The 27,999-nt window shown below is 33.3% G+C and overlaps 2 protein-coding genes across 2 annotated transcripts; both read right to left on the reverse strand.

The window, feature by feature from the left end:
- Window positions 1-344: 344 nt before the first annotated feature.
- Window positions 345-12,671, reverse strand: LOC11420884 (protein ALTERED SEED GERMINATION 2). The gene is made up of 20 exons (XM_003602900.4): window positions 12,422-12,671; window positions 12,169-12,237; window positions 11,429-11,506; window positions 11,140-11,274; window positions 10,956-11,063; window positions 10,714-10,842; window positions 9,192-9,307; window positions 8,992-9,109; window positions 8,065-8,170; window positions 6,956-7,101; window positions 6,659-6,826; window positions 6,435-6,545; window positions 5,391-5,502; window positions 4,754-5,091; window positions 3,350-3,440; window positions 2,199-2,294; window positions 2,048-2,118; window positions 1,841-1,968; window positions 1,195-1,306; window positions 345-741 (listed from the first exon to the last, which is right to left on the reverse strand). The coding sequence occupies exons 1-19, from the start codon at window positions 12,491-12,493 to the stop codon at window positions 1,219-1,221; spliced, it is 2,280 nt and encodes a 759-aa protein (XP_003602948.2). The 5' UTR covers window positions 12,494-12,671; the 3' UTR covers window positions 345-741; window positions 1,195-1,218.
- A 4,676-nt stretch (window positions 12,672-17,347) lies between these two features.
- On the reverse strand, window positions 17,348-20,356 carry LOC11420885 (cyclin-D4-2). The gene is made up of 6 exons (XM_003602902.4): window positions 19,657-20,356; window positions 19,174-19,260; window positions 18,983-19,081; window positions 18,670-18,874; window positions 18,405-18,529; window positions 17,348-18,073 (listed from the first exon to the last, which is right to left on the reverse strand). Exons 1-6 carry the CDS (start codon window positions 19,972-19,974, stop codon window positions 17,819-17,821), a joined length of 1,089 nt encoding a protein of 362 aa, XP_003602950.1. The 5' UTR covers window positions 19,975-20,356; the 3' UTR covers window positions 17,348-17,818.
- Window positions 20,357-27,999: the final 7,643 nt, after the last annotated feature.

Genomic DNA, 27,999 nt, shown 5'->3' on the forward strand with positions numbered 1-27,999 from the left:
ATAGAAAGAAAAAAAACAGTGTGTGTGTGTGTGTGAGAGAGAGAGAGAGAGTTGTTACATAATAGTTATACAAATATCATTTCTCTTTTGAACGATAGCGAGCAAGATCCTATGAACAATTTTTTCTCTTTTGAAAGATGGCGAGTAAGACCTCATGAACAATTTTTTTTTTTTGAAGTTGCTAGATTAGTTTTTTTCCTTGTCCGAGTTTGAACACATGATCTCTAACTCTTTATTCTTTAACTCAACCCAATTGAGCTACCCAAACCCCACAAAGACACCGTGAATAGAATCACCGAAAGAAAGAAAGGAAACAAAAAAAAAAACGAGCCTGCAAATCTCAAAATGCAAAGTTCTGTCTTCCAAACAATAAGGGACTATAGTTAGAAACTTTAAGTGCAAGCATATTAAGTTGCTATAATATTCACGTTTAAACTACAAAACGCTATATATACATACATTAAATCTAATTAACTATTTTTAATTCAGGGGCCACCAAACACCTATACACAGTATATCAGAAAACATGGCAATCGGTAAATCTGTACACCTTTTTAAAAAATCAACACTATTGTTGTAGATAAGTTCAGGAAAATACTTGTTTACTTGAACAAGAAATTCCAGATAATACCCATAATTTACTTTCCATGTTTCAACTTATTCTCTTTAAAATGTCTCCATGCTTGGCTCCCCATCTGAATCATCTCAATCCAGATTCACAAGTACCGCCGAACATAGCACCTGCAGTGGTACAGAAGGAAAGGTTTACCTTTATAATAATTCAATAATTACAAACAGAAAAGCGCCCTAAAACACATGAACTTCCTAGAAAGGGTATCTTGTTTCAACAGCAGCGTAGTAAACTCAATTTGTCAAGCTTACGCATGTTCATTTGTGAATAAGCAAGCCGGTTCTTAGATCCTATGTGTTTTTTTGCAAGGATTTTCTGTTAAGTAGCAAAGGCAGAGTATATGAAATACAGGTTCAATAAGATGTGGGCGACAAATGTTTTGTAAACAAAAATTGGAGATCACAATAACAAATGTATAATGAAAGCTTTTTTCTTGAGATCAATTTTCTTGTCGCCACCAAACCGACCCATTATGGGATATTTATGGTATCAATAACTTCCTGGTTATACAAGGAATGTCAATATTAGACTGATGCGAGAGAGAGGAAAAGAAATGAACTTACCAGCAGGTGAAAATCGGTGAATCTTTAGGTTTGGGCACATTCAAAAGGTCGCAAGCGTAGTGATCCTTCAGGAAACTCATGCATTCTAAATGGTTCTAAGAGCTCAAAGGGCCTGCAGAAAAAAGAATCAGCTAACCACAGTATGTCCTAAATGGCTGTGATTTGTTTTCGGAAGCATTAAATGAGAAGACAAATTATTTAGACATGTCTATTTAGCACAAATCAAAATATCATGCTCAATTGACTAACACAGTTAAGTGAGAAAGAAATTAAATCCAACCCTTACATGTATCACCTGGATACTGTCAAAACTACAAGTACAACCTACTTTATCAGATTACGTCAAGGAATAATGATCAGATAAGCAACTTTATCAGCATAACTCACGAAACAATGATCAGATAAGAAATTCATGCAGTTGGACATGACACACCTAACATTAACAGCAGTAGCTCAATTAATATAGAAGCTGGTCATTTTTATGACTCCAGATATTAACAAAATGACAGACTGAAAAGTATGTCCTGCTTATTTTCACCGTCAAATTTACTTGAAAGACATCATGTACCATGTGTATGTGAAAAATAATGCAAAACCTAGCTGCATCACTTCTCAATTCTATATAGGGAGATTTTGAGATTCTTACAGCATTGAATCCCTATTACGGGATAACTTTTGTTGATTGTTCTCCATAGCACCCAACACATCACCAGTTTCTGGTCCTGCAGAACCACCAGCTACAGAAGATGCAACAGGAGCACTTGGAGTCCATATCTAGGAAAATCCATCCCCAGAAAGCTTCAGAGATTGAAATTTATTCGACCCCAATACATCATAGAATAATGATTCTCACCTTTATTGTGTTATCAATCCCACTTGTTGCCACAACAAAATCAAATGGATGACATTGTACGCAATTTACAACTGTAGGACAAAGAAATAGCTTCAGATAACAGTACAAGGGGCGACTCCAAAATCCCAAAATCATAGGAAAACAATGTTACCAGATTCATCGCCACTCAGCAATTTCATGAGTCTTCCAGTCCGCTTTTCCCAAATAAACCATCTGCCATCATCACTACCGCTGGCAACATATTCACCTATAAATATACAAGTGAGAAGTTCAAAATAAAAATTGCAAATATGGACCAAATGTTAACACACACACTTGCTGCTTATCATCTAGAGACAAACAAATCAGAACGATGAGATTCATTATGATAGCATAATTAAACAGTTGCATGCCGGAAATATACAATAAAACCGTCCTGTGCCTATGAACATATCACCTTAACCAGTGCTTTTCATTTCTAAAGATAATATCAGTAAAAGAGACAACTTAAGAGGGTACAGTTTTATCTACTTCAAGGGCAACAGTTTGTTACTTACCATGTAAATGTAACCCTGGTATCGAATAGATTAAAGCAAATCGTTTTTGGACATAACATACATTTTCTCCATGGCAAACTCCAACAACCCAAGAATACCATATGAAAATAAACAGTAACTGAAAGAGAGTTGTTTTTGCAATGTTGTCAAGATCATGTTCTTAACTAAGATCGGGAGGGGGTAGCAAAATCACAACTGGGGTGAAAGATCCTACCTGATTTAATCAGGTAGGATCGGGAGAGTGTAGCAAGATCACTAAACATAAGATCATATCCAAGATCGTAAGTTCCTACCAAAACGGAAATAATATTCTATATATATTGGAGAGAAGAGAGTTGAAGGGACAGGTAGGCAGAGAGATGCAACGGTCGGAAGAAACAGAGCAATCACAACAGGGGAATAGTATGACTAAGAAGGTAAAGTTACTATTTTAGGGTTTAATCACATTTTAGCGGTTTTGTTCAGCTGGGTTGCGCAGAACCTGACCCGGCCCAGAATGTGAGGCACTATTCCAGCAACCCAGACTGCAGTACAGTTGCAAAATTGTGTGGTTTCACGATCCCAAACACGATTTCACTCATGACCTAACCAAAACACAATTTCACTCACGATCTATATTGCAGGCCAGTCGTAGAATCGCAAAATCTTACAATCTTACAATTAAGACCACGATTTTGATAACTTCAAATTGTTGCGCACTTCGTAAAATTATGATAAAATTCGTAGCTGATTATAAAACTCACAGAAAAGCTTATAAATAGAACACCTTTTTGACCAAGAAAATTAGCCTGTTTTATATCAGTCCCCACATTGCAGTGCCCAATAAACCTCTGCTTCATATCAATAGCTGCTTCGGGCTGCATGATAAACAATTAAGAGTACAATTAACCAAAATGTATGAGCAATTATTAGTTTATTAACAGAATGGTCAGTAATATAGGGATACAGATCGATAAGAGTAACAGATACGATATGTAAAAGGTACATTCTTGAAAACTGTTGGATAAGTTACATGATAGACATTTGGTACAAGTGTGTGTGTGTGTGTGTGTGTGTGTGTGTGTGTGTGTGTGTGTGTTTGTGTGTGTACAATTGCATTTCCAAAATTCCAAACTAAGAACACATGCATTGAATGTTGATATTACTTTATGTGATCCTGTTAGATATTGTGTATGGACTTCGGATACAAAATACATATGAAACAAAAAAAAAAAGTCCAACAAACATCAACTGGAATATCAAAAGTGTGCTGAAAAATGGACTTGGGCATAAAACAAAATATGTCATGATCAGCAAGCTTTTTGGTCCTACAACTCAAGAACCCGCTGTCATTCCAAGTAAAGTCCCCCAAGAGACCAAGATAACGCTTTAAGTTCTAGATAAGGGAATATCAATATCTTCACACCAACTTGAATTGGAGTGTCCAACAATAAGGGTTACTCGGTTAGGATAAGGTAAGTTTGTACATTATCTTGTTTCTGTTTTTGAAATATGTTTCTATTTTGTTATTTTCTTGATTATTAGGAGTTAGGATAAGTGTTATCAATCCCGAGCAGTGGAGCATAGCGACCAGCCCAAAAATGTGAGTGAGTTGGTGAATAATGAGGTTACTGCTATTTTGAAATTTTTTATACAGTTTATATAATTTATACATGTGTGTGTGTGTGTGTGCACGCGCGCATAACACACACATAAAAAAAAAACTAAACAGCTAGCAGTGAGATTGACTGGTGAGAGGGTCAAATATGACAGCATAAATGAGACAATATGAGAGAGGAGCACCCCAAACTTATGATGTTTCTGAATTGGAAAGATAAAAAAATACCCCAGTAGAAAGTCCTAATGTTTAGATTCTAATGTTTTTTTATTTATTTTTATCTCATTATGAATTGTGCGGCACTGTTCTTTTAAAAATTATCTCATTATGATCCGTCACAGCCACTATTTTGGCTGCTATAGTGGCCGCTACCCTGAACAGCTCCGCTATTGCATGTCCTGCGGAGGTAAGGGCTGCTCCTCTGTAACGTGCTATCGACAAAGTAGGAGAAACTGTATCTCCCCATTCTCTCTCCTCTATGCCTATTCAACTGTAATCACTGATGATGAAATAAGATAAAAAGAATAAACAAAACTTTTCTTCCAACTTTCAGTAGAAGATAACAAAACAAACCTGGTATGAAGCTCTACCATTCTGTGATGATGATGATGATGAGGGTGATTCGTCCGAGCCACTTGCTTCAACATTTTCTCTCGAGTCACCTCTTCGATGAATTCTAAGATTCAAACTGCGGTGAAGAATATTTGAATCAGAATCATGTTCCTCGTCACCAGATACTGATGTTTCAAAGTCCAACTCCATTTCCTCCTCATAATCAGAATCATCCCTGTCAGATCTCTGACCATCTTGTGAAGTATCACTATTAGCCTCTGACCGGTAGAGAATGTCACTTAATGATAACATTCTTCCACCTCTTCCATTATTTGTCTTACTATTTTTCTCAGTTTCAGCTGTTAAAAAAAAGTTACATCCACATAATATCATTAAAAATTGGCATGTAATTTTCCAGACATAAAAATCAATATTTGGAAATTAGATTGATTTTTGTATACCAAGTTTTAGCAGTTATGGCATACAGTAATTATTAAATACTTCAATTTTGACTGCCTTGATAAGAAACAGCGTGTTTAAGTGAGCTTCATGAGGTACAAACTTCTTTAGGAGCATTCACACAAACTTCATTAACAAGAAAAGTGGAAGAATAACTATAAAAGTTCTTATAGTCAAATCATGACCATTTTGTCCATACCTAAAACTATATCCTTCTTCGCATTCTCCACTCTTTCAGCAACTTCAGATTTGGATGGGGCCAGCGAGTGGGAAGCAACAGCAAAATCCAAAGCTTCTTTGTGTTTCCCCAACTGCAAGGAAATAATATTCAGTAATGCATTGTGTTCCCCGAAAAAATATTCAGTTATGAGTTTTAAAACGCAATCAGAAAGCCTTCTGCATACAAATGGTGTGATAGTAGACATAAATTCATACATACTGTTAACTGATTTATCAGAAAATAAACGCCTTAAATCTCAAATCCTATAGAAGCATTTGCTGTCACCCTCAATCTTATCAAGCTGGGCTTAATGTCTCAATTTTGTTTCTCATCAATAAGAATTTTCATATATAAACAAGTTTCAACCTTCAGACTTCTATATGATCTTCTTTGTTTTTTTTGGTCAGGTAGCCTAGTGGCTAGAATTCACCTTATAAGGTGAATAAGTGGGGTGTCCGGGGTTCGAACCCCGGCCCCTGCATATAACAACTTCTATATGATCTTCTAGTTCAACAATTAAGTTTGTAATCCTAATCTACCCCATTTTTGTAATGAGTGCATCTAATTATCTTGCTTGTCACACCTCAATCCTAGCAGGGTAGCGGGTACAGAAATCATATACATCAAGATGATTCAAAATATGTATATCCCTCTTTTACTATTCAAGTTTTAAAACATTTCTCCATCTGCAAACCCCTCAAAAAACAGCACATACAAACTAATGATCAGCATGTGCTTCTGCATCAATTATCTTTCCCACCTCACTACTGCAGCACCTATGAAACCCAAGTTTACAAACAAAAGCATGCACCGCGAGAGAAGGAGGTGTGGGGGGGGGTCCTTAATTCTGAAAACCATTATTGCACATTATTCAAACAAAAATTATGACTCTGCTAACTTGTCATGTTTCGAATACGAGTCTTAAATGCACCAAGATAATCTTGAAAACCACTGTTACACATTATTCAATAAAGATTCAAAGCAAACACATTCTAAAAATGTGGTTCATACAACCAAGAGTACCTGAGACAATGCTTCTGACATGTAGTAAAGTGGTTTATATGCGGATTTATCAAATTTCCTAGCAGCATGGCAGTCTCTTATAGCCATATGAGCATCGTTTTTCCACTTCCTCTGGATGTCGAGTTAATTTCAAAAGATGTTCCAATCATTAAAATTGAAAAAGAAAACTGAACTGAAAGTAAAAGGAAAAAAAATCTAATCCACAGTTTAGTAATATTAAGAACCTTAAGCAATAGTGCAGCACGAGTACACAAGCATTCCTGTTTTAGTGCAGGTCCAATAATATGATTGTAGCCAATCAAAACTTCATTACATGCCTCAATTCCATAATAGGGTGCCCCCTCGTCCAATGACTTCTTACCATATTTTATTAGTTTCCTACACTTGTCAAGCTGTAAAAATCAAGTTAGCTAACAAAACATTATGCAAAATTAAAAAAACATTTAACACATCACAGATCTACATCATGCAAAATCAACTATAGATATATTTCCAAATTAATCATATGATACACCGCATACCTTGGCAGTGATGTTCTTTTTAGTGTGAAAACCATTTGTGAAGACATTGGAAACAAAAGGCTGTAATTCTAACCCATTAACGCTTGGAGAGTAAGTCATCAGCTTTGAAACATCTCCTGAACTATATTGCACCTCATTCACACCAGCTGCATATTGCAAGAATAAGCATAATCTCAACAACTTTGACAGTTCTCACAAACATAACAGGTAACATACGGCTAAAGAGTAGGAGCTAGTTTAGATAAACTTTGCAATAAGCACTTACACAGAAATATTTGCCGGATCTCGCAAAATGTATGAATCTTTTAAACAAAATTACAAAATACAAAAACTTTGTATATAAGTTGAAATTAGCTTCAAAATCTCAATTATTTTGGAAGATCACTCATTTAACTTCTCTTTAAACACCTACAAGCTTATAATAAAGATTTTTTCACAAGTAAACTATAAAACTTATTTTAATTGAGAAGCTCTCATAAGCTAGAAATTAATCAAAACTAGGCCTAGACCTTTGAGAACATCTGAAACCACGCCATACCAAAAACCTAATGATAAATTAGCCGTGAATCAAACAAAAACTGTCAAAATAAAATGAACGATACAGATTGAAAGAGCTATTTTAGGAAGTGAGGGGTCCCCATTTAGGATATAATATACATCAAAATAATATAATAAGAAATAGAGAGAAGTTGCAAAAAGATGCACAGAGAAGTACAGTAAAAGCTAAAGGAAGAGATCTAGCATATGCAAGACCATCAAGTGGCCTCTTCAAACCCCAATTCAAGAACAAAGAAAAAATTACTTATCGAACCTTAATTGTTTTGTTAGAGTTTCAATATTTGACCTACTTTAGGAATACTACACACATCACAGCACTCTCTCCTTTTTGTGAGTTAATGATTGCTTGCATGATATCAAGCATAGCATAAATAAATAAATAAATAACATGATAGTGTTCAAAAGAATTTGCACAGATAAACTGCTGCATAATTAGACTGCTTTTTAATTTAATGCCTAAAACAATTTGAACAGCTGCAAATTATTTCATACTATAAGTGACACATAATAAGAAATAAACAAGAAACAAGGTATAGTGTAAATCGTTTTACCATGATTTACATTCATCAAGTAAACATGCTCTCCGCTATAGCTCAGGAGAACCTCAGATCCATCAGGACTAAATGTAACATGAGTTAAGTGCAAACTTGGATGTCCCTGGAAAAAAAAAAAAAGACATAGTATAAGTGCAACAGTATTTTCTTGAAGTAGAAGGGAAGACTTAAACCTGCACAACATCTCAAAGAGGAAAATGGATGAGAGGTTTTGGTAAATTCTAGACCCCGGAATTACTTCAGTATAATGATAGGGAATGATGAAGGGTGTTTTCTTCAAGGTATATAATCATATTTTCAAGTATATTTGGCAACTACACAAAATTCCTAGTACTACTTTTAAACTATTTCTGTTCAGAAATAAAAATTTCAAAAAAAATAAAAAAATACACTAATGGCCAGTACTTCAGACAAGTATATATTACAATCTGAAATAATATAATTTATGAAAATATTTGAAATGGATATAATTGTTTCCCTTTATCATCCAAGAGTGCGTGCAGAAATTTAAAATTCCAGCTCCGGGCCTTTGTTAGTAAGTTGACATAAAGATGTGAGTTTTGTATGACCAAAAAGAAAAGCTTTTTATCATATGAGAAAGAAAGAATTGCAAGAGGAAGTAATACCCCCCACCATTCACCCCACCCACCCACACAAAAAAAAATAGAGACCAAGTAGTACCGAAACCCAAAGAAATGACAAAAGCGCATAAAAAACAGAGCTTGCCAACATATCCATTTTTCCTTTGATGGCTTAGTCTATGTTTTAGAAGGCTTTGTACTGCACTCCTTTCCCCTAGTAAAGAAGACTTACTTTTTACCAAAAAAGGGAACTTGTTATCTCCCCAATACTTAAGATTTAAGTGAATACTACCATACTTTTTCAAAAGCAGTTAATAGTAGAGTATTAAAGCAAAGGACTAACACGATCAGAAAGGTGCATTGGACAAAAATAATTAACACAAGGAGGTGGAGGCATTCTTTTTCCACAGGAGCTTAGAGGTGGTAGCATCCTTCTATCATACAGACGTGCAAAGGCATCACTGCAAGAATAAGAAAACATAAACTCAGTCTGTAATAGAAATATTTAATTTAATAACATATAGCATCACTGAAGATACTTACCTCCCACCAACAAGGAGCAAATGAGGTCTAGTTGAACTAATATCGAAAGATTTTAAAGCAAGGACTTGTTTAGGAGGATCACCAAGGGATCTTTTAGCTCCATTCCGTAAGTCAAGCTGACATTGGCCATTAAATGTGAAAATCAATAAATGATAAACACCAAGGAGTTCGGCTACATAAAACAATAATCATAATACACCATCTTCTTTACCATCTTTCGGTGGAAAAGTCGAAGAATTACATTATTAAAGCATAACTGTTGAGATCCTATCTAATTCCAGAGGATTAACAAAAGGCGATAGTGAGAGCATCACAAGACCTAAGATGCAGCCATAATATCAATTATACAGCTCATTTGATTTTCCTTGAGATGCCTTAGTCATACAGGTTTCCACATTTGCACTTTTAATTTTAATATGTAAATAAGCAACAATAATTAGTAACACACAATAGTTTCAAGAACCAGAACAAGTTTGATAGACCCATTATATCAAAAGTTTATCATAGAGGAAATAAAAAGGGAGCAAGGGAGTGATTTTTCCATACCAGCCCAAACCGAGGAGCAGAATGGGCCGGAAAGAGTGGGCCTACAAGTATATGCAAGGAGGAATGATGGTATAATATAACAACATGGGAGGGAGAGAATCGATTACAGGTGACGTAACAGAAAAGACAGTTAGCATTGGAGAGTGATGGGAGATATAGAGAATCATTTCTGTATAGTGGAGGGGAAGGAAAAGAAATGGATAGTAGTGGTCAGGTGTTGCCTTGGTGAGGGCTGTTTTCTTCATAAGGAGAGCAGTCTAGTTGTCTTACATTCATCAATAGTCAATTATTTCATGTGATGAGCTTTGCTCCATTGTAAGCAAATTCAATACAAACTAAAATCTACTGTCCATCATTAGTTCGGCTAATTTGTATCTGTTTGAGCACTTTAATCTGAATTTCTTAGTAGCTTTCCAATCAAAAATATCAACAGAGCAAAAAAATATTGAATTCTTACATACAAAAAGAAAAGTTTGCTTATTTCCCCTCCCTCCATACGAAAGCAACTTCCCATTTAATGTGCGGAGAAAAATATAAAAAAAATATTAAAAAAATTATTTAAAGAATGCATAAAGAATATTTTACGTGTCGTATCCAATAAAATCTTAAACCAGGTCCCGATATTTTCCTAGAACCTTCTATGCTAAACTACGAAAAATGGATTTTGATTGACACATGACAAGCAACCAAAACTGAGGCAAGCTTGTATTTCCATAGAATCAAAAAAGTTGGGATGCCTCTGGACATGCTCTTCTTATAGTAGATGAACTGATCTTAAGCAAACCAACTGGTATTTTCATTGGTATGTGTATTCGAATACTGCAGATAATGGGGAAATCAGTTTTGGACAATGACTTCTAACCATGAAGATAAAGGGAATTTTCAAGATACAACCCAACTTCGTCTTTTCACATGCCAGACAATGTTCAGTAGAATACAAAACTGATAATCACTACAAACGAATTAAACTACTTACTAGAACATTGTGACACTCTTGGCGTGGAGATCCTGCAGGAGGACAAGAGGTGCCTTCCCGAAAATCATGTTGTCTTAAGGTTCCATCTTCACTGGCACTCCATACCACATTGGGATTTCCATTTTCAACCTGCAAAAAAGAACATATAAGACATGGAAATGCATTTAATTTCCTTTGACCTCCCCATTGATGCAATGTATTGAAACTGTCAACTCAGGATTTTCTCAGACCACATAACTTACAGCCAATTTCTTGACCCTACGAGTGTGGCATTGGTAAAGTGCTGATGGAGTAATGGGATTATCATTAAGTCCATTGCCACTTACGCGAGACCTATTGAATAACCGAACCTGCCAAAAGAAAAAACATATGAAGTTAGGGGATTAAAATTGCATTAGCCGTTAAAAATATCAAATGGATCATTACTTCAGCATCTCCCGCCCCAGAGGCTACAAGCTCATCAGATGTTTCTGGTATGAACTTAGTACAGAATATATTTGCAGTATGTCCGGTGTCAATTGAATGCACTAGTTTCTGACCAGCATAGCTCCAAACATTGATCTGCAAAATTTCATGCAAACAATTCAATGAGATATATTTTGCAAAATAGAATTCCCATACGGAAAGCAGCTAATTTCAAATCTTTTTCTTACATTTTAACTTCCATCTACTATACAAAATTATGGTTCAGATAACAATAAGAAATGCATCATACCCGTGTATCATCTGATCCGGATACCAATAATGAACCTTTTGAATTCCAAGCAATAGCATTGACACAACCAAGATGTCCCTATTCAAATCATGAGCAAGAGGATACTCATCAAAAGGCAACAAACAAAACGAGTGTACATAGAATCACAACAAGGGTAAAATGCTCAGCAAATGAAGCAAGATTTAAGAAACACCGGAAGAGAATGTATATTCCAATCTATGTTAAGGTAACACCAACATTTTTAAGAAAATGATAACTATGCTTGTAGGACTAACACTCAAATCAAATGTGTGTCAGGTGTCCAACACCGACATGAGACTAACAGATGTTTGTAGGACAGACACTCAGATCAAACGTGTGTGTATAGTGTCTGTGTGTCGTGTCCAACACCGACACGACATGACACAAATGTGCTTACATTCGATAATTCTATTTTCTGAAATTATTATTATTATTATTATTATCATTATCATTATCATTATTATTATTATTATTATTATTATTATTATTATTATTATCATCATCATCATCATCATCATCATCATCATCATCATCATCATCATCATCATCAGTGTCAATGTGTTAGTTAGTAGCAGTGCTTCATAGCTTGCCTCTTTGAATACATATAAGTGTAATAAAATACATAAACAATTACAATAAAATATAGTGGTGAAACATGTTTTAGAAATATAGGATAATGTTTTAGACATGACAATGATGACATGATGTTAGAAAGCTACCTCTAACTCTTTTTCTTGAGAAAGTCTTCGAATCAAAGAGGAGTGTGTCTGCAAACTCTGATTAACATCCTAAGCAAAACAAAAACAGCATTTTATTGATCAAGATAATAAGAAACAGTAAAAAAATCATAGAGCAAGAATTTGATAAAAATTATTATGATTATTATCATAAATGAATTGAAAATCGGAATGAGCAGAGTAATAGTTATCAAGGAATAAAGGGAAATAGAGTAAAGGTAGAAGGGAAACATACAGGGCGAGAGTGAAGGTATCGAGAATCGAGAATTCTGTGTATGTTTCCGTCGAGAAAAGGAGAGGAATCCATTGTAGAGTAGAAAGAATAGAAGAATCGATGTTGAGTCTGCGCTTCTGAGAGGAAGGAAGTGAAGAAAGTAGCTGAATCGATTGATCAGCGTGATCTTTTCATCAATCAGCGGTTATTTTTGGAATACAATCCCCTCCAAGGCCCAGACACTTCTTCTTCTTTCCTTCCCTTCTCATAATTATTTAATGGCTTAATAGTAATTTTGGTTCCCTATATTGCGATTTTGCTCCCCTAACAAAATTAAATACAAAACCGTCACCAAGGCCCCATACCAACTTTGACCAAGTCAAAGCTGCCGTGGACGCCACGTGCGTATTTTTTTAAATAAATTATTATAAAAAGTAATAAAAAATCAATTAAAAAAAGGAAAAAAAAATGCACATGTGGAGTCCATGTGTGCATTGATTTGGTCAAAACTGCAAAAAGCACAATACTTATGGGGCGGTTTTGTATTTTGTTATGGGTCAAAATCGCAATTTCTTAAAATATAGGGGATCAAAACTGCTATTAAGCCTTATTTAATTACCATTAGAATAAACCTCTCTGATATATTATTTTTTCTTAATTTAATATCTAAACTATACAAATTTGTCATATACTTTCTAAATTATACGCTATGAAGCACGGACACCGACATGAACAATAATTTGAGAAAATAACATAATTGATAATTGAGTGTAATCATTAGTGTTGTGTCGCTGTCAGACACTAATTCGTGTCCGATATCAGAACACACCTAATTTAAAGAGCGTGCTTCATAGATTATACGAAATTGGTAAGTTTATTAGTTCTTAAAATATGTTAAAATTTATCAATTTAGTCTTCAGAATCTCAGTATTAAAGATTAAATTGATGATTTTTTTTTTTGTTAGGTAGCCTAGTGGTTGGAACTCACACATATATAATGTGGAAAAGTGGGGTGTTCGGGGTTCGAACCCCGACCCCTGCATATATTATGTATTTATCCCTACCAACTGAGCTAAGCTCACGGTGACTAAATTGATGAATTTTATATAGTTTAGAAATTAAATTAACTAGAGATTGATGATTCATAAACTAAATTGATGGTTTATTTAATTTCATATAAAATAGAGATATAATAACAAGTTTGATAAGAATATATTACGATACTAATATAATAGTATAAAATACTCCCTCCGTCCCAAATTGTATGTCGCTTTACAATACCAATGCAACTTTAATGTTATTTTTCTTATTATAACCATTTATTACTCTCTCTTCTTCCAATTCTTTCATTTATCTTTCCCATATTATTTATTAAGGACAATTTTGTAAAACAACTTATAATATCTTTTTTTCACACAATATTAATTGCATTTCTTAATATATGTGAAATGCCCAAAACGTCATACAATTTGGGACGGAGGGAGTATTAATCATGATGACATATTCTTGTGTCTAGTAAAACACTAATTATTATCATAATTTTTTGTTATAGATGTGAAGTTTTCATCAACGTTTAACGATGATTCGTCTTCGTTGAGACGTAAAAAGGTGGATTCTTCCCTTGCAATCAAATTTATTTCCATACAAAAAATTTGGGATAAAAAACATGATCACTTGTCTGAAGAGTCTAAGTCATTCGTCACTTAAATCAATCTATCTTTGTTTTTTTTTTGTGTGGCAGGGATTCAAACTGCGGACCTTACATATTTTATGTATTGTTCATACCGATTGAGTTAAGCTCACGAGAATAATCAATCGTTGATTAATAAGAATTAGCAATACAAAAATTATTAGTAAAATAATTAAACTGAATGATAAAATTTGACGAAAATACAAGTATAAGAATTAGCAATACAAAAATGATTAGTAAAATAATTAAATTGAACGATAAAATTTGACGAAAATATAAGTACACCAAAAACTAATATATTTTTTGCTATATTACACCACGGGTCATTTAAGTTTGAGGTTTGTAACATATTGATTCTTTAAATTATTTTGGTCACACATAAGTCCTTTAAGTTTGAAGTTTGTAACATATTAATTCTTTAAGTTATTTTGGTCACAGATAAATCCTTTAAGTTTGTAAAAATTTTCGATTTAAGTTTGTAAAAATTATTTTTGAATTCATTGAATAATTAATGTATTTTGATTACATTATAAACTAGATAAATCAATTATTCAATTCGATTCGAATTTTGCAGTATTTAGTTGTGATATCGAAACCAAAGGAATCAATGAAGAATACATTGGTCTGGTTTGATTTATTTGATTGACATTTTTAAAACAGTTAAAACTTGCACAAAAATTTATAAATAGAATAAGTGGATAAACTAAAAAAAAAAACAGTATATAATAATTAACAAGGATGCCGTCACCGTGAACATAACTTAATTGATAGAGACATTATATGTAAGGGTCGAAGTTTGAAGGCATATTCCACTAGTATTCACTTGTGGAGTGAATTTTATATATATTAGACTACTTAAAAATAAACAAAATACACGAACACACCATTTTTTTTCTTCCAATGGTTAGTTTTCTTGTTCTTTTTCCTCGTAACATGATTTCTTGATTCTTTGTAGAATATCCTCCATCTTGGTGCAAGTTTCTGGCTTGTCACCATTCTTTTAATTGTCTTTGGATTCACATATTGCTTTGTTCTTCTTCCAATTTTCTTTGTTGGATTCACCTTTCTTAAATCTTGCCAATAAAGTTTGTTCTTCTTGTCTTTCATTTCCTCTATTTGTTACCTTCATCTCACGTGCCTTGAGAGTTCCTTTAAGATCACCTAGTAGCTCATTTGTTTCTTCAGTGATTACAATTATATGATCAAATTGAGATGAAGGAGTTCTTAAAGTTTTCTCAACGATTACCTGATCAATCATCGTTTCACCAGGCCACTTCATTTGATTGGTGAGAGCCACCGATCTTAAAATGTAATCAACAATCTTTTTAGATTTAACATTTTTTTTGGTCTCTTATCTTTATTTTTGGGTTTATATTAGTCCCTTATAAAAAAAAGTGCAGTTAGATCTTTAATTTGTTTAATTGGCATCACGTCAGTCCTTTGCATGTGAATTCAAGGTTTTGAAGTACGAAATCCATATGAATTTGAGTTGGATCCACCCTATATTGTTCAACGATTTCAAAAAGGAAGCTGATGAGGAACCTCGTGAATTTGACATGTTTGCTCATATATGGAGAATAGTGGCTGCAATCTCTAATTTGGGGTGAAGAATTCGAGGATATATGAGTTCCAATGAACCTTAATTTTGATTTATGAAGGGAATCAGTAATGTGAGAAGAATGAGATGCTAACTTATATGGTACGTACGTCGTAGTTAACGTTGTTAGCCTTTGATGAATGGTAAACAAATTAAAGGACCTATTTGCAACCTTTTTTTAAATAAGGAACTAATATGAACCTCAATAAATATAAAGGACCAAAAAGATGTTTAAACCCTCTTTTTATCATTATTCATCTGTAATTCATATTATCTTCTTAGTGACTTATAATCGATCCTTCTTCACATTTGCATCACCACCACAATATTTCACAAGTGTGTTCCATGCAACCTTTGAGCTATATGCATCAACAATTTTTTGAACACCTTGTTCTCTACACATTGATGAATGTAGGATAAGGCTTTGCAATCTCCATTCCCTGCATCTTTATGCGAATTTCTCTAAGCTTATATTGGGTTTCTATGAAGCGTTTCAACTTCATTGTTCACAACTTCAAGAACCTCTTGCAAGCCAAAGATCACCTTTAATTGTCTGATCTATTTATCTCAATTATTTCCATCAAGACCTGGTAGGTTTGCAGAGAAGTTACTATTACCAGCCATGGTAAATTGTTCTTCAATTGTTGGGATCGTGTAACCCGACATTGTTATCAATTTATTGGGGGATAAACATGATTGATTGAGAGATAATAAGACTGTGATTGAGAATTAAGAAGATTAAATGTGAAAGACTTGTATTGAATTGCACTTTATATGATACATTTATACCACTCATAATACAGTCACTTGTGCAACAAGTAATAAGTTTCTCTAACCAGCTAATAACAAAATAACAAAATCAATTGCAGACACAATTAACTAACTAATTCTACTTACACTAAACAAACTTAATTTAAATTACCAAACTGTGTTCAAAGTCATTAGAGCTGTGACATTTGCAAAGGATTTTGCGACTCTTATTCACACATTTTTATAATTTGAATACACACAATTCAAATGCTTTTGATTTTTCAAGAGTCTTTAGTAACACATCTCTTGATAACCCCTATTAGATTTATTTTCCAAGTCAATAAAAACCGTGCGTAGCTTTTTTGTCTGACATACACATGATAGAGAGAACACATTTATGACTATATAAGATTAAGACAACTATTTCAAATGAATTTAAAACTAAAAATGCATGGCATTCTTTGAAAAATAATACCTAAAAGATTAATCTATTTTTGTTTTAAATAAAATTAGCTAAAAAATTCATAAAATTCATCACTAGGAAAGATCTAGATGAGTCATTAACTGTAATGTAATTGATAAAGAAGTTATTATTATTCATTGCTGGTCCACTTATCTTGTAGTACACTTCTTTGTGGGCTAACCGTTGGTGCATACGGAATAGAGCTTACCGATGATCTTATAGTACATATCAACAATAAAGGCTTATAAAAAAAAATATCAACAATAAAGCAATGATCTAACCTCTCAAAAAATAAAAAAGGATCTAACAGTCAAAGCTCACGTGGAATTTGATAAAATAAAGCTTTTCTTTTATATTTTTGTGGTAAAGTAAAACACGTTTGGCGACAAAGTAACAATATTTTTTTTTAAAAGCTTTTTCACTAACCAAAACAGATTAAATAACTAATGAAATAAAATATCTCCCGCAAGTATATCATATAATATTAATATGATGATAATAGTTCTCTCTTTTGTAGGTCATTATATGTAGAACAATTGAACCAAAGAAAATCTCAGACTCTACTTACATAAATAATAATCTGTTACTTATTCCCCTCCTCCAATTTTCTTTAACTGTTAAAAAAAGATGCAAAATATTTAACAGCTGGTGAATTTACTCACTTCATGCCAAGAGCATGCAATACCAAGGACTATTCATTTTATCACCCACCTTCCACTCATGACCCACCTTATAGTTTTGGTACTCTTTGCATTAGATTCTTAAATATATATTTTTATATTTTTTTAATTATTTCTAGCTATATCTCTTCCTTTTTTTGGTATTGAACTGAGGGGACACCTTCCATAAAACACACATAATGTCCTTTTTTGGGGAAAGTAACCTTATGGAATATGGTAAAATTCCCATGCCACATGACTACAAAAGCTCTGATCCACAGGTTTTGTTTAGCTTCCTCCTTTTAGCATCTGGGCTACTACTATGTGAAGAAGAACATGAACCACCACCACCAGCATTGGTGTCATCACTTTTGTAGCTGAAGCACAATGTATCCAACACACCCATTGGGCTTTGAGGCACACTAGGGACAGAAGATGCACTTGAATCCTTGCCAGTGAACACACTGTTCAATGACATCTCTTGGACCTTTCCAACACACTTCAATAATCTCCCCTGTAATAAACACATTGTTAATGTCAACTAAACAACCATTATCATTATTTAACTGCACATTTTATCGAATTAGTACAAGCAATCAAGTGATCAACTACAAATATCAGAGCAGAAGTCTTACATAGTCGACAAATTACAATCAATCCTTGATTAAGTTGTTATATATGTGCTTAAGAATTAGTTATGATTAAACTCAAATGTTTAAATGATATGGTGATCATGATCAATTGACATTGTCAGAAACATTTACCTTGAGAGTGTGTATGAACTAAAAATACATTAATATATAGTACATTGTTTTCTTGTCATTTGGAAAGGACCACCATTTTACCTTTTCTACGTATTGAATCAGAGTGGAAATTGATTTGCTACTATCAATTGCTTGGGTTTCCCCAACAACACATGTTGCCACAGCTGCTGCAATCTCTGATGGTTTGAATTCCAAGAAGTCAAGACCTGCATTGAATTCACACCATCAAAATTAATCAACTTAAATTTACCTAATTCATGATTGTTTTCACTGCAAGGGGTTGGTTATTCTAGCAGTTTAACAATTCACTTGAGCAATGAAGTTAGGGAGGGAAACATTTAGGTACCTTTGATGGTGCTTGATATAAGTTGAGTTGATCGCGAAATTGAAGAACTTAATGAACTCTTATCATCATCTTTAATCTTAGAAAGGAAACATTCAATGAAGGAGAATGGAGTAATTGCTTGCATTCTCCACTTCAATGTGCTGAGTACTAGAAGCTCCATTCTCTGTATGGTTTTAGCTTCAAATACAAACTTGGATTCACCAATCTGCATGCAAAAATCGACATAAATCAGCAAATGCACGATGAATAGAAATAGATTGACTTAACAAAGACCAAGCATTGAAATTGACAAGTTCCTAGTTCCAAATCCTACCTGCAAATCAAGAGGCTGAGGAACAGCAGTTTCCTCTACTTTAGCTGCCAAAGATAAGCAAGCTACAGCCAACAATTGCATTGTCCAAGCTCTTCCCTTCTGAAATTGGAAACATAACATTAGATCAAAACCAATGCAGAATAAAAAGCCTATTTTTTTTGTGTTGAACCTCTCTTTATTCATCAACTTACAGGGAATTCATATACAGAAAGGAAACGATCCATGTAATTAATGGATAGATAAGCACAAAGAGGACCAAAACCGAAATGTGCTCGAACCTATAAATCACAAAGAAAATTGCAATTAGATAAACATAATCTGAACTCATCTCAATCTAATCTAATCTAATCCAATCCAATCCAATCCAATTCAATCCAATCCCAATCCATTCATGAGTAAACAGAAATTTCCATTCAAGTCATCAATTCATCAAATACAAGGAGAGTCCAATAGTAATCAAGCAATGGATCATCATCAAACAAACAGATTGTGATATGTATCCATAAAGAGATAGTTTATTAAATCCAATCCAAATCCAATTAAAACGCCGCCGCCACTGTTTTGATGAAAAATTAAATCATCGTTCATATCTCATTTCAGACCCATCAAAAATATTTCATAAAAATACTATTATTTTTTCATTTTTCACAATCAAAATCAAAAAAAGAATCTACCTTTTGAATCCAATCGATGACTTCATTTCTAGCCTCAAAATCCAAATCTCCAAACCGCAACTTATTCAGATAATCAGCACCAGGCCATTGCTGACACTCTTTTTCCAACATCAGAACCAAACACTCTTCACTCTGCAATGGCAACTCATCAGGAACACCATCATAACGTTGTTGAGTCATCTGATGATCATTCCTAGGACGCCACGAATCCCCGTACACCTCCACCGAACCACCACCACCATATTCAGCATCATCAAAAACACTGCTATCTTCCTCAGTGCAAAGAAGGCTAGAAACACAATCAAAACTTGGTGCCATTCCAAAATAACAGAAAATCCAATAACCCTTTTAGTTCAATTTAACAAAACAATCTTAAAAATGAAACCTTTATTTAGATTATAGATTTGGGTCTGAGTTGAATTAACAAGAACAAAACAAGTAAAAAGAGAGAGACACAGTTTTTTGTTTTTTTTTAATGATATTGTGTGTGTGGCCACTCACTCTCTCACTTCAGTGTCTATGGTTTGGTTCGAAGTTTCGGTCTGAAACAAGAGAGAGAGAGAGAGAGAGAGGGGGTCTTATGAAGGAACCGAACGCCTCTTTTTAGGGTAAAGGGATGAGTGGGGTTGAGGACAGAGAGATGGGTATGTACAATGTGGATCGTTGCGTATGTTGAATTCGTATCAAACAAATTTGGATACTTACTTAATCACTAATTACCTCTTTTTGTGTACTCATACACTGATATAGAGGAATCACAACAAATAAAAATACACTTGATTAATGCTCATTGGAATGGAAGGAAATTGTCACCAAAAATATTAACCAAAATCATTGAAAACAAAAAATGATTTAACTTTGATTAGAGTCGATATCTTTCGTATGTACGTACAATGGTAAAGATTAATTTGTGGAACTATGTAGAGAGAAGTATTGTTTCGCTTAAAATCTTAGTTTAACTTATAAATTATTAAGTGAGATATCATGATTGGTGCTAGAGATATGACTAAGTAGTTATATACACGGTTTTTCAGTAGCGCTTGTTGTTTTTTTGTTTGATCAAGTAGTCTAATGGCTAGAGTTCACACAATTAAATGTGAAGAGGTTGGGTGTCCGGAGTTCGAACCCTGACCCCTGTATAAAATATGTATTGTCCCTACCAACTGAGTTAAACTCACGCAGACTAGCACTTGTTATTTCGGCTATAAAAAATTTATAAAAAAATGTAATCATTCAATTTTACGGTACATATGTACGCCTATGCAAGAATTTAATGATGTTCACAAAATTCTCAACCCATTAGTTCCACATTTTGACTTTCTCCACTTTACCGTGTAGATACATTCATCACCCTAATTTTACCAAGAATAGATCATTTCTTCAATTTCGCTTGTATAATTGAGTAATTAAACACAGGCGTAAATTATGTACTTTTACCTTTTTTATGTACCGAAGTATAATTACTAACATAATGTCATTTCCAAATTTACCGAACGTCGCGACTGCTGGTCAATGCAATTCGAGTATACATTTAATAGACTACAAACTTTCCTATGAAATCCTTATTTTAAATTGTATTAAATGTCGTTACCGTTTTAAAATGTAAAAAAACAAATAACAAAATCTGAAAAATGTGTATAAGTAAATCATAGGATTATGCTAAAGCAAAGAGAAATGATATTTGTACAACTAATTTGTTACAATTTTTGTACAATTTTCTCTCTCATATTCATATGATGGTCTTATCCTCTCTCTTCCTTTTTCTTTCTCCATTATTTTTGACCAATAAGAAGAAAGAAAAATAAGGTTGTCACTAAAGTTGTCGTGAAATGAATGTACAAATATCATTGCTCTAAAGCAAATGTCCCCATTTTTATTTTAGGTTGGTGTTCGCATTACCAAGATGCTCTTGCGTAAATACCAAGTTTGGCGTCTAAAGACATTATTTAATAGATAAAACATAGTATTCTCTTGAAAATACAAGTCAAATATATGAAAAAATAGTAAGTATACATATTTTTATGCAAAAGTTATTATTTTTATTACAATATATGAAAATGGCGAAGAGGTGGTTGCTATTACTTTTTTTTTTTTACAAGGGGTAGTTACTGTTACTATGGTCAATGGAGAATTGATGTTGACAAATTGGATAAGGTTGAGGCACACAAGTAAAATATTTTTTTGCCCCCTCGGCAGTTAACTGTCGAGGAATTCAAAAATCGGCTGCAGTTAACTGCCGAGGAAAACCTCGGTAGTTAATTGCTGCAAATTGGTTATAAGAACAGAACAGACATAGGAGTTTCCAAAACTTCATTGTTGCGGTTTTCATTCTCTTAGGTGCGATTTTCTACCATTCCAAGCCAATTTCAATCACAAAAACAAGTAAGTTTTTTTAATCTTATTGCATTGTTGTTTTGTGGTCGAATTGTTTTTTTTTTTTTTTAAATTTCGATTATATAAGTTCGATATATAGGTTTTATTGATTTTATGATTTTATGATATGTTAGAATAGTTTAGGTTAGAATTGTTAGATAACTTTTATTGAATTGTTAGGTTTAGGTTTTGATGAATCGTTGTAGAATTGTTAGAAATGTTTAGGTTTGGGTGTAGGTTTTGATGATAGTTTATGTTTATGTTTAGTTTTTGATTTTACGATTTTATGGCATTGTTGCCTAATTAGATTTTGATCGCCATTTTTCTTTTAATGTAGATAAGTCTCAGAATCAGGGTAACATTCAGGGTGATGAGAAGAACAAAGAAAAATCGCCTATGACATGGCACGAAATTGTTTGTGATGGTTCCGAAAAAAAAGAATGGTCCGAAGGTGCCGGTGTACAATCAGTCCAGGTTGAGGAGCAGCGGGAGGACATGCTATTTCGGTCCTCAACAAAAACAAGGTGCCCCATGGACTGTAGCGGGCAACTCGATTGACTTGTGTGACGAGGAATAATGAATGTAATGGCTTTTAATGCCTAATTGTTTTGGATTTTTTTTTATGTTTTATTTTCGTGTCGCGCACATTTTGTTTGACATTATGTTACTTAGAATAAAATCGTATTTGGAATAATTTCTATTAAAGTCGCGTTTTGAATAATTGCGTATTCGAATAAAAACTAATTAGATCTAACGTGAATTCAACTAATTAAAATTGTGTAATGAATAAATAAATTCGAAAAGTGAATAAATAAGATAATTATTGTTCCATTCAAAACAAAATGTATTATGCTTATTCAACTATATATGTTATCACATTACATTGCATTACATTACATTCCGGAATGTAACTTCCAACTGCAACAATTATCTTATTAGTGAATGGGGCAAATTCAAACTTGCTAAGCAGCAGGACTCCAGCATCCGATCAACATCTTGAATGATGGTATTCAAGTGTCAAAAGAATGAGGTGCATTCATTGACACTTGAATATCAGTATTCAAAAGGCTCATCGAATGCTGAATTTCTGCCGTTTAACAAGTTTGAATTACCCCATTCAGAGGAAGACAATTGTTGCAGTTGGACGTTTGTACCTTCCAACTCCAACAATTGTCTTACCTTTGAATGAGGTAAATTCAAACTTACCAAGCAGCATGACTCCAATATTTGATCGGCATTCCCAATGTTCCATTCAAAAGATTAAATTCTTGTTAGGCTGGGATTAAATGATGGTATTCAAATGTCAAACGAATGAGGTCCATTCCTTGACACTTCAATACCTTCATTTAAACCGGCCTAACAAGAATTTAATCGTTTGACAGGAACAATGAGAATGCCGGTCGAATATTGGAGACCTGCCGTTTGGCAAGTTTGAATTACCCAATTCAAAGGAAGACAATTGTTGTAGCTGGAAGGTGCATTCATTCCGTACATAATGACAATCTTCTGGCGGAATCAAACTTTTGATGATATCTTCAGTTGATCTCAGCAACGTCACCCGCATATCGATCCACTGGAACATGTTGTGCTCCCAGAACATGCTCGTCACGTTTTACCTTCCCTTCATCGAGCGTTGGACGTTTATACGGAACGTGTTCCACCCTCCTTGTGTCTCTTGACTCCTTGGTTGAATTCAGCCAGTTCATCCTTGAGACCTCTTAACGTTACACCAAGGCACCGAACCTTCAACCTCTGAGGTTCTCCGCTGTTGAATTGTGCATGAACGTCGATCCACCCGACCATTGTTTCAAATCTACACAATAAGAAACGAAAAACAATCAATGGAAAACTCATTCAAACATTTCATCAAACACTTGATGTGCAAATTATACATAGACTCTAAAAATGATAAAAATAACTCTAAAATTATAAATCATATACTTTTACTAAAATAAAAAAAAATTATCATATACTATAACATAAATCATTCAACTTATGTTTAACATAATTTTTTTTGTGATAACGTAAAATATAACAAAATTATTCAACTTATATTTACTCTTAAAATAAATCATATACTCTTACTAAAATAAAAAAATAAATATAAAACACCAAATTAAAATATAACTCTAAAATTTTAAACTATAATATAATCATCATGCAAATATTTTAACTAAATTAATCAACTAACATCTAACTAAAAATGATTTATAACATGTAAATCTAATTAAAAACTAAAATAAAAAATAAATATAAAACACCAAAATAATAAATAACCCTAAAATTCTAAATTATAACATAAACATCATGCAAATATTTTAACAACATTAATCAACTAATATCTACTCTAAAAATTAATTATAACATGTAAATCAACTCAAAAACTAAAAAAATAATAAATCTACTCAAAAACTAACAAATAAAAACATTTATAATAGCTAAAATATAAGTTAATAGCATTATAATTATTTACTTGTGATTTTGTTGAATAAATTTGATTGGATTTGGTTGAGTTTTTTAGAGAGATTTGGTAAAAAAAAATTTGGAAGATAGGATGAACAATGGATGAGAGAGTTTCTCCCTGATTTGTAGCAGAAGATCTTCGACAGTTAATTATCGAGGTTTTCCTCGGCAGTTAACTGCAGCCGATTATTGAATTTTCGACAGTTAACTACAGAGGAGGCAAGAACAATTTAGAATGAAAGGTGGTATTGATAAAGAAGGAGGTAAAAGGGGTTAAAGTTAAAATTAAAAAGGTAGTATGAATGGGGCCAAAGCAATGGTACGTGGTGCAGAGAGTGTTGTATTCTCCCGTGTCGACGCGTGTGCTACGCTGACATTGGAAGCGTCGTTTCGTCCTTACGTCACTTTTCTTATTCTGTATTACTAGCTGTCATTTCCCTCCACCATTCCCCGCCAAATATCCATTTTATTTCATTTCAACACACTCAAATTTTCAAAACTATTATAAAAAACTATTTTCTATTAAAACAAAAATTCATTTAAATATATGCAATACAGCTATTTTAGCATTATTGTATCTCATTTCACGCGAATGGTGGCAGCGGTTGAGAAGAAATTTATTAATAATTTAATTTTGTAAGGAAATTTATTAATAATTTCTTTTATTTTTATTTTTAGAGAAGAGCTTTATTAGTTTAAATCCATGATTTTTTTTCTTTTGACAAAATGAAAAAATAATCATTGCAACCCACAAATATATGGAAAATATTTGTGTGCCATAGACCTTTGATGTCATTGATGATATTGGTTCATTTTAGATGAGAGAGAATGATGAATGAATTATTAAGATAAACTATTTAAATGAGAGAGAATGAATGATTAAGAGATAGATAGAGACAATGGGACGGTAGAAAAGTTGAAGTTCAAAATGAAAGGATTAAATGGTCTCCTTAAAAAAATAATAACAAATTGTTATACATTGATCGAGCCTATCTTATGCTAGTCTATAATTAAATGGTATGATTTGCATATTATAAAAAAATAAAAATTGGCTTAATTGCAACCTTCTAACTTATTGTTCTTCTCCTAAAAACGGTAATTAATAAAAAGATAATAATATAGAGCCAAACTCAGATAAAAAGAACAAGTCATCAAATAAAATAACGACACAAAAGTTGGAACAAAAATCCTAAGTGTTTTGCGCTATTTGATTTGGCATAGTAACGACACAGTAAAAATAGCAGCCATGTTAATCTTTTTCAGATCTTCAGCTCTTTATATAGGTAGGAATTTGAGAGACGTTGGATAAGAGTGCCAACGCACTAAAAGTCGTTGAAAAGCTTCAAATTAAGGACGCTGAGTCATTGTCATATATGAATAATTTTCTCTCAAGGTCATTTGAAAATCCTTTGTTGAAACTGGAAGTATACGTTCATTCTTATTGCTCTTGAAGTTCTTTGTCTGTTTTAACACGTGTTTATAGGAAGACAAAATTGTACTCAGGTCCTTTGATGGAGACAACTATAGAAGATGACAAATTTGACGTGGATTCTTGGTCCTTCAGGTTCTTATGAAGTCTGAAGGTCTTCCAAGACTGATGGGGTCTTTATAAGTCTGGTTGGGTCTTCAAAGTCTGATGATCTCCATATAGTCTGACGAGGTCAATCTTCAGCTTCTGAGAAACGTCTTTTTCTTCTAATCTAATATTTTGACTTCTAGTTTATCTTTCTTCAGATCTTCTACCATAGTCTATTAAGATTCTTTTGAACTTTCGATGCTTCAATATGTGTTCAATCTCTTGATGGATATATTTTATGATCATGCACACTTGAACAAATATTAATATATTCTATTGTTCTTCAATACTTTGTTATCATCAAAATCTTAGAAGAATTGTACAATCTGTTGGAACAAAATGTGTTTAACATTAACCCTTGAGAGTTTTGATGATAACAAGGTATTAAAAATTGTCAATTAGATATGCTAATATTTGTTCAAGTGTACAGGATTATAAACAAAATTTAACATCCTAAAAAGGTCTTGGAAGAACAATAAAGAGCAAAGGAATCAACAAAAAGGGAAGCTTAAAGCATATGAAGAAAACTACCCATGAAGGCAAAATGCTCCTGAAGACAAAGTGCTCCTGAAGTGGTGACGTCATCAGAAGCGAGTTCATCAGAAGCAAGTTCATTAGAAGCTGAAAATCACCAGAAGTTGCAGTTCATCAGGAGAAGCAACTTAAGACTTCAAAAGTTGTTCAATTGATCCAATCTCGTCTAAGCATTGCAGAAGACTGGAAAAGTGAAGCAACGACTAATTTGAAAGGATTTGAAGGCATTGGATGCTTGTTCTTCAGAGAACATTGACAAAGTACGATTGTACGAAGTGTACAACCACTGCCTCCACTACTATGTTCTTTGTCTCTGCTACAAGACAAAAAAAACAGCTCTGCCTGCAACGATGTTCCTTCACAATGGAATGCATTGAAATTGATCGTTCATAGGACAATAACCATATTAGGCAAAAGATCATTGATGATTGATGAAAGCTTCAAACGACTCTATTTTGATGTGCTGGCAATTCACAACGTCTCTTTCACACCTCTATATAAAGGAGTAAAGACTTAGAGTTTTAAGTGAGAACAATACCAAGAATTACAAGTGTCAAAACTCTGCTGAAATTGTTATGCACTCAAAAGTTCACTTAGAATTTCTTATCAAAGTTCATATCTTAGAAATTCTAAAGTCTTAAGAGTCTGTATCTGATTTGTATTGTGAACACCACTAATTGTATATCAAGTATTCAACATCAAACATTTTTCTTTGTAATTTTGTTTGAATTAAGAAGTCTCCTGCAGTTGTGCTTGAGCATTAGAAGTCTCTTGATTGTGTTCAGGAGCATATGAAGTCTCTTGCAGTTGTGCTTGAGCAATTTGAAGTCTCTTGCTAGTTTTTAGCAGTGAGCAATTGTAATCAGATATTACATAGTGAACTCTCCTTGGAAGTATAAGGGGGACAAGACTGACTTCTGGTTTGTGGAAGGAACCTGTATAATTGATTTGTGTATTTCTTCTCTTTCTGTTTTATCTGCTGCATCTAGTTCTGCACATCATTTCAAAAGTAGAACTCTATCTGCTTCTCATCAGTATTTTCAACTTAGGAGAAAAAGAAGAAAAAGTCAACACAATTCAATCCTCTCTTCTTGTGATTTTCTCACCTTCACAAACGACTTTTGTTCCAACACAAAGTCTCACGTTAAGACGACCAAACCAATGGGTTTGCAACAAAAAGTTATTAAAGCCATTAAGTTAACAATTTTGATACATTATGTGTACTAAGATACATTGAATTACACAGACTTATTAATTTATTTTCGTTTTATTGAGAGGAAATTTATTTTCGTTTTTTTTTTTGGTACAATCGTTCTTATTTTTCTTATACTGCGTGAGAAGAAAAATAATGGCAAAGCTTTATCCCTAACTATTTTATTTTCTATAAGACATTTTGG

This window comes from Medicago truncatula, chromosome 3 (genome assembly GCF_003473485.1).
Source record: "Medicago truncatula cultivar Jemalong A17 chromosome 3, MtrunA17r5.0-ANR, whole genome shotgun sequence".
Lineage (NCBI taxonomy): Eukaryota > Viridiplantae > Streptophyta > Magnoliopsida > Fabales > Fabaceae > Medicago > Medicago truncatula.

Excerpts from the sequence above, each read along its gene's own strand:
- LOC11420884 (XM_003602900.4), bottom strand. The coding sequence starts at position 12,493 with ATGGATTCCTCTCCTTTTCTCGACGGAAACATACACAGAATTCTCGAT. Across the intron at positions 5,503-6,434 it reads TGTCAGAAGCATTGTCTCAG|TTGGGGAAACACAAAGAAGC; the intron begins GTACTCTTGGTT and ends ATTTCCTTGCAG. Across the intron at positions 3,441-4,753 it reads ATGGTAGAGCTTCATACCAG|CCCGAAGCAGCTATTGATAT; the intron begins GTTTGTTTTGTT and ends TTTATCATGCAG.
- LOC11420885 (XM_003602902.4), bottom strand. The coding sequence starts at position 19,974 with ATGGCACCAAGTTTTGATTGTGTTTCTAGCCTTCTTTGCACTGAGGAA. Across the intron at positions 19,261-19,656 it reads TCATCGATTGGATTCAAAAG|GTTCGAGCACATTTCGGTTT; the intron begins GTAGATTCTTTT and ends TGTGATTTATAG. Across the intron at positions 18,875-18,982 it reads CTCAGCCTCTTGATTTGCAG|ATTGGTGAATCCAAGTTTGT; the intron begins GTAGGATTTGGA and ends TTTTGCATGCAG.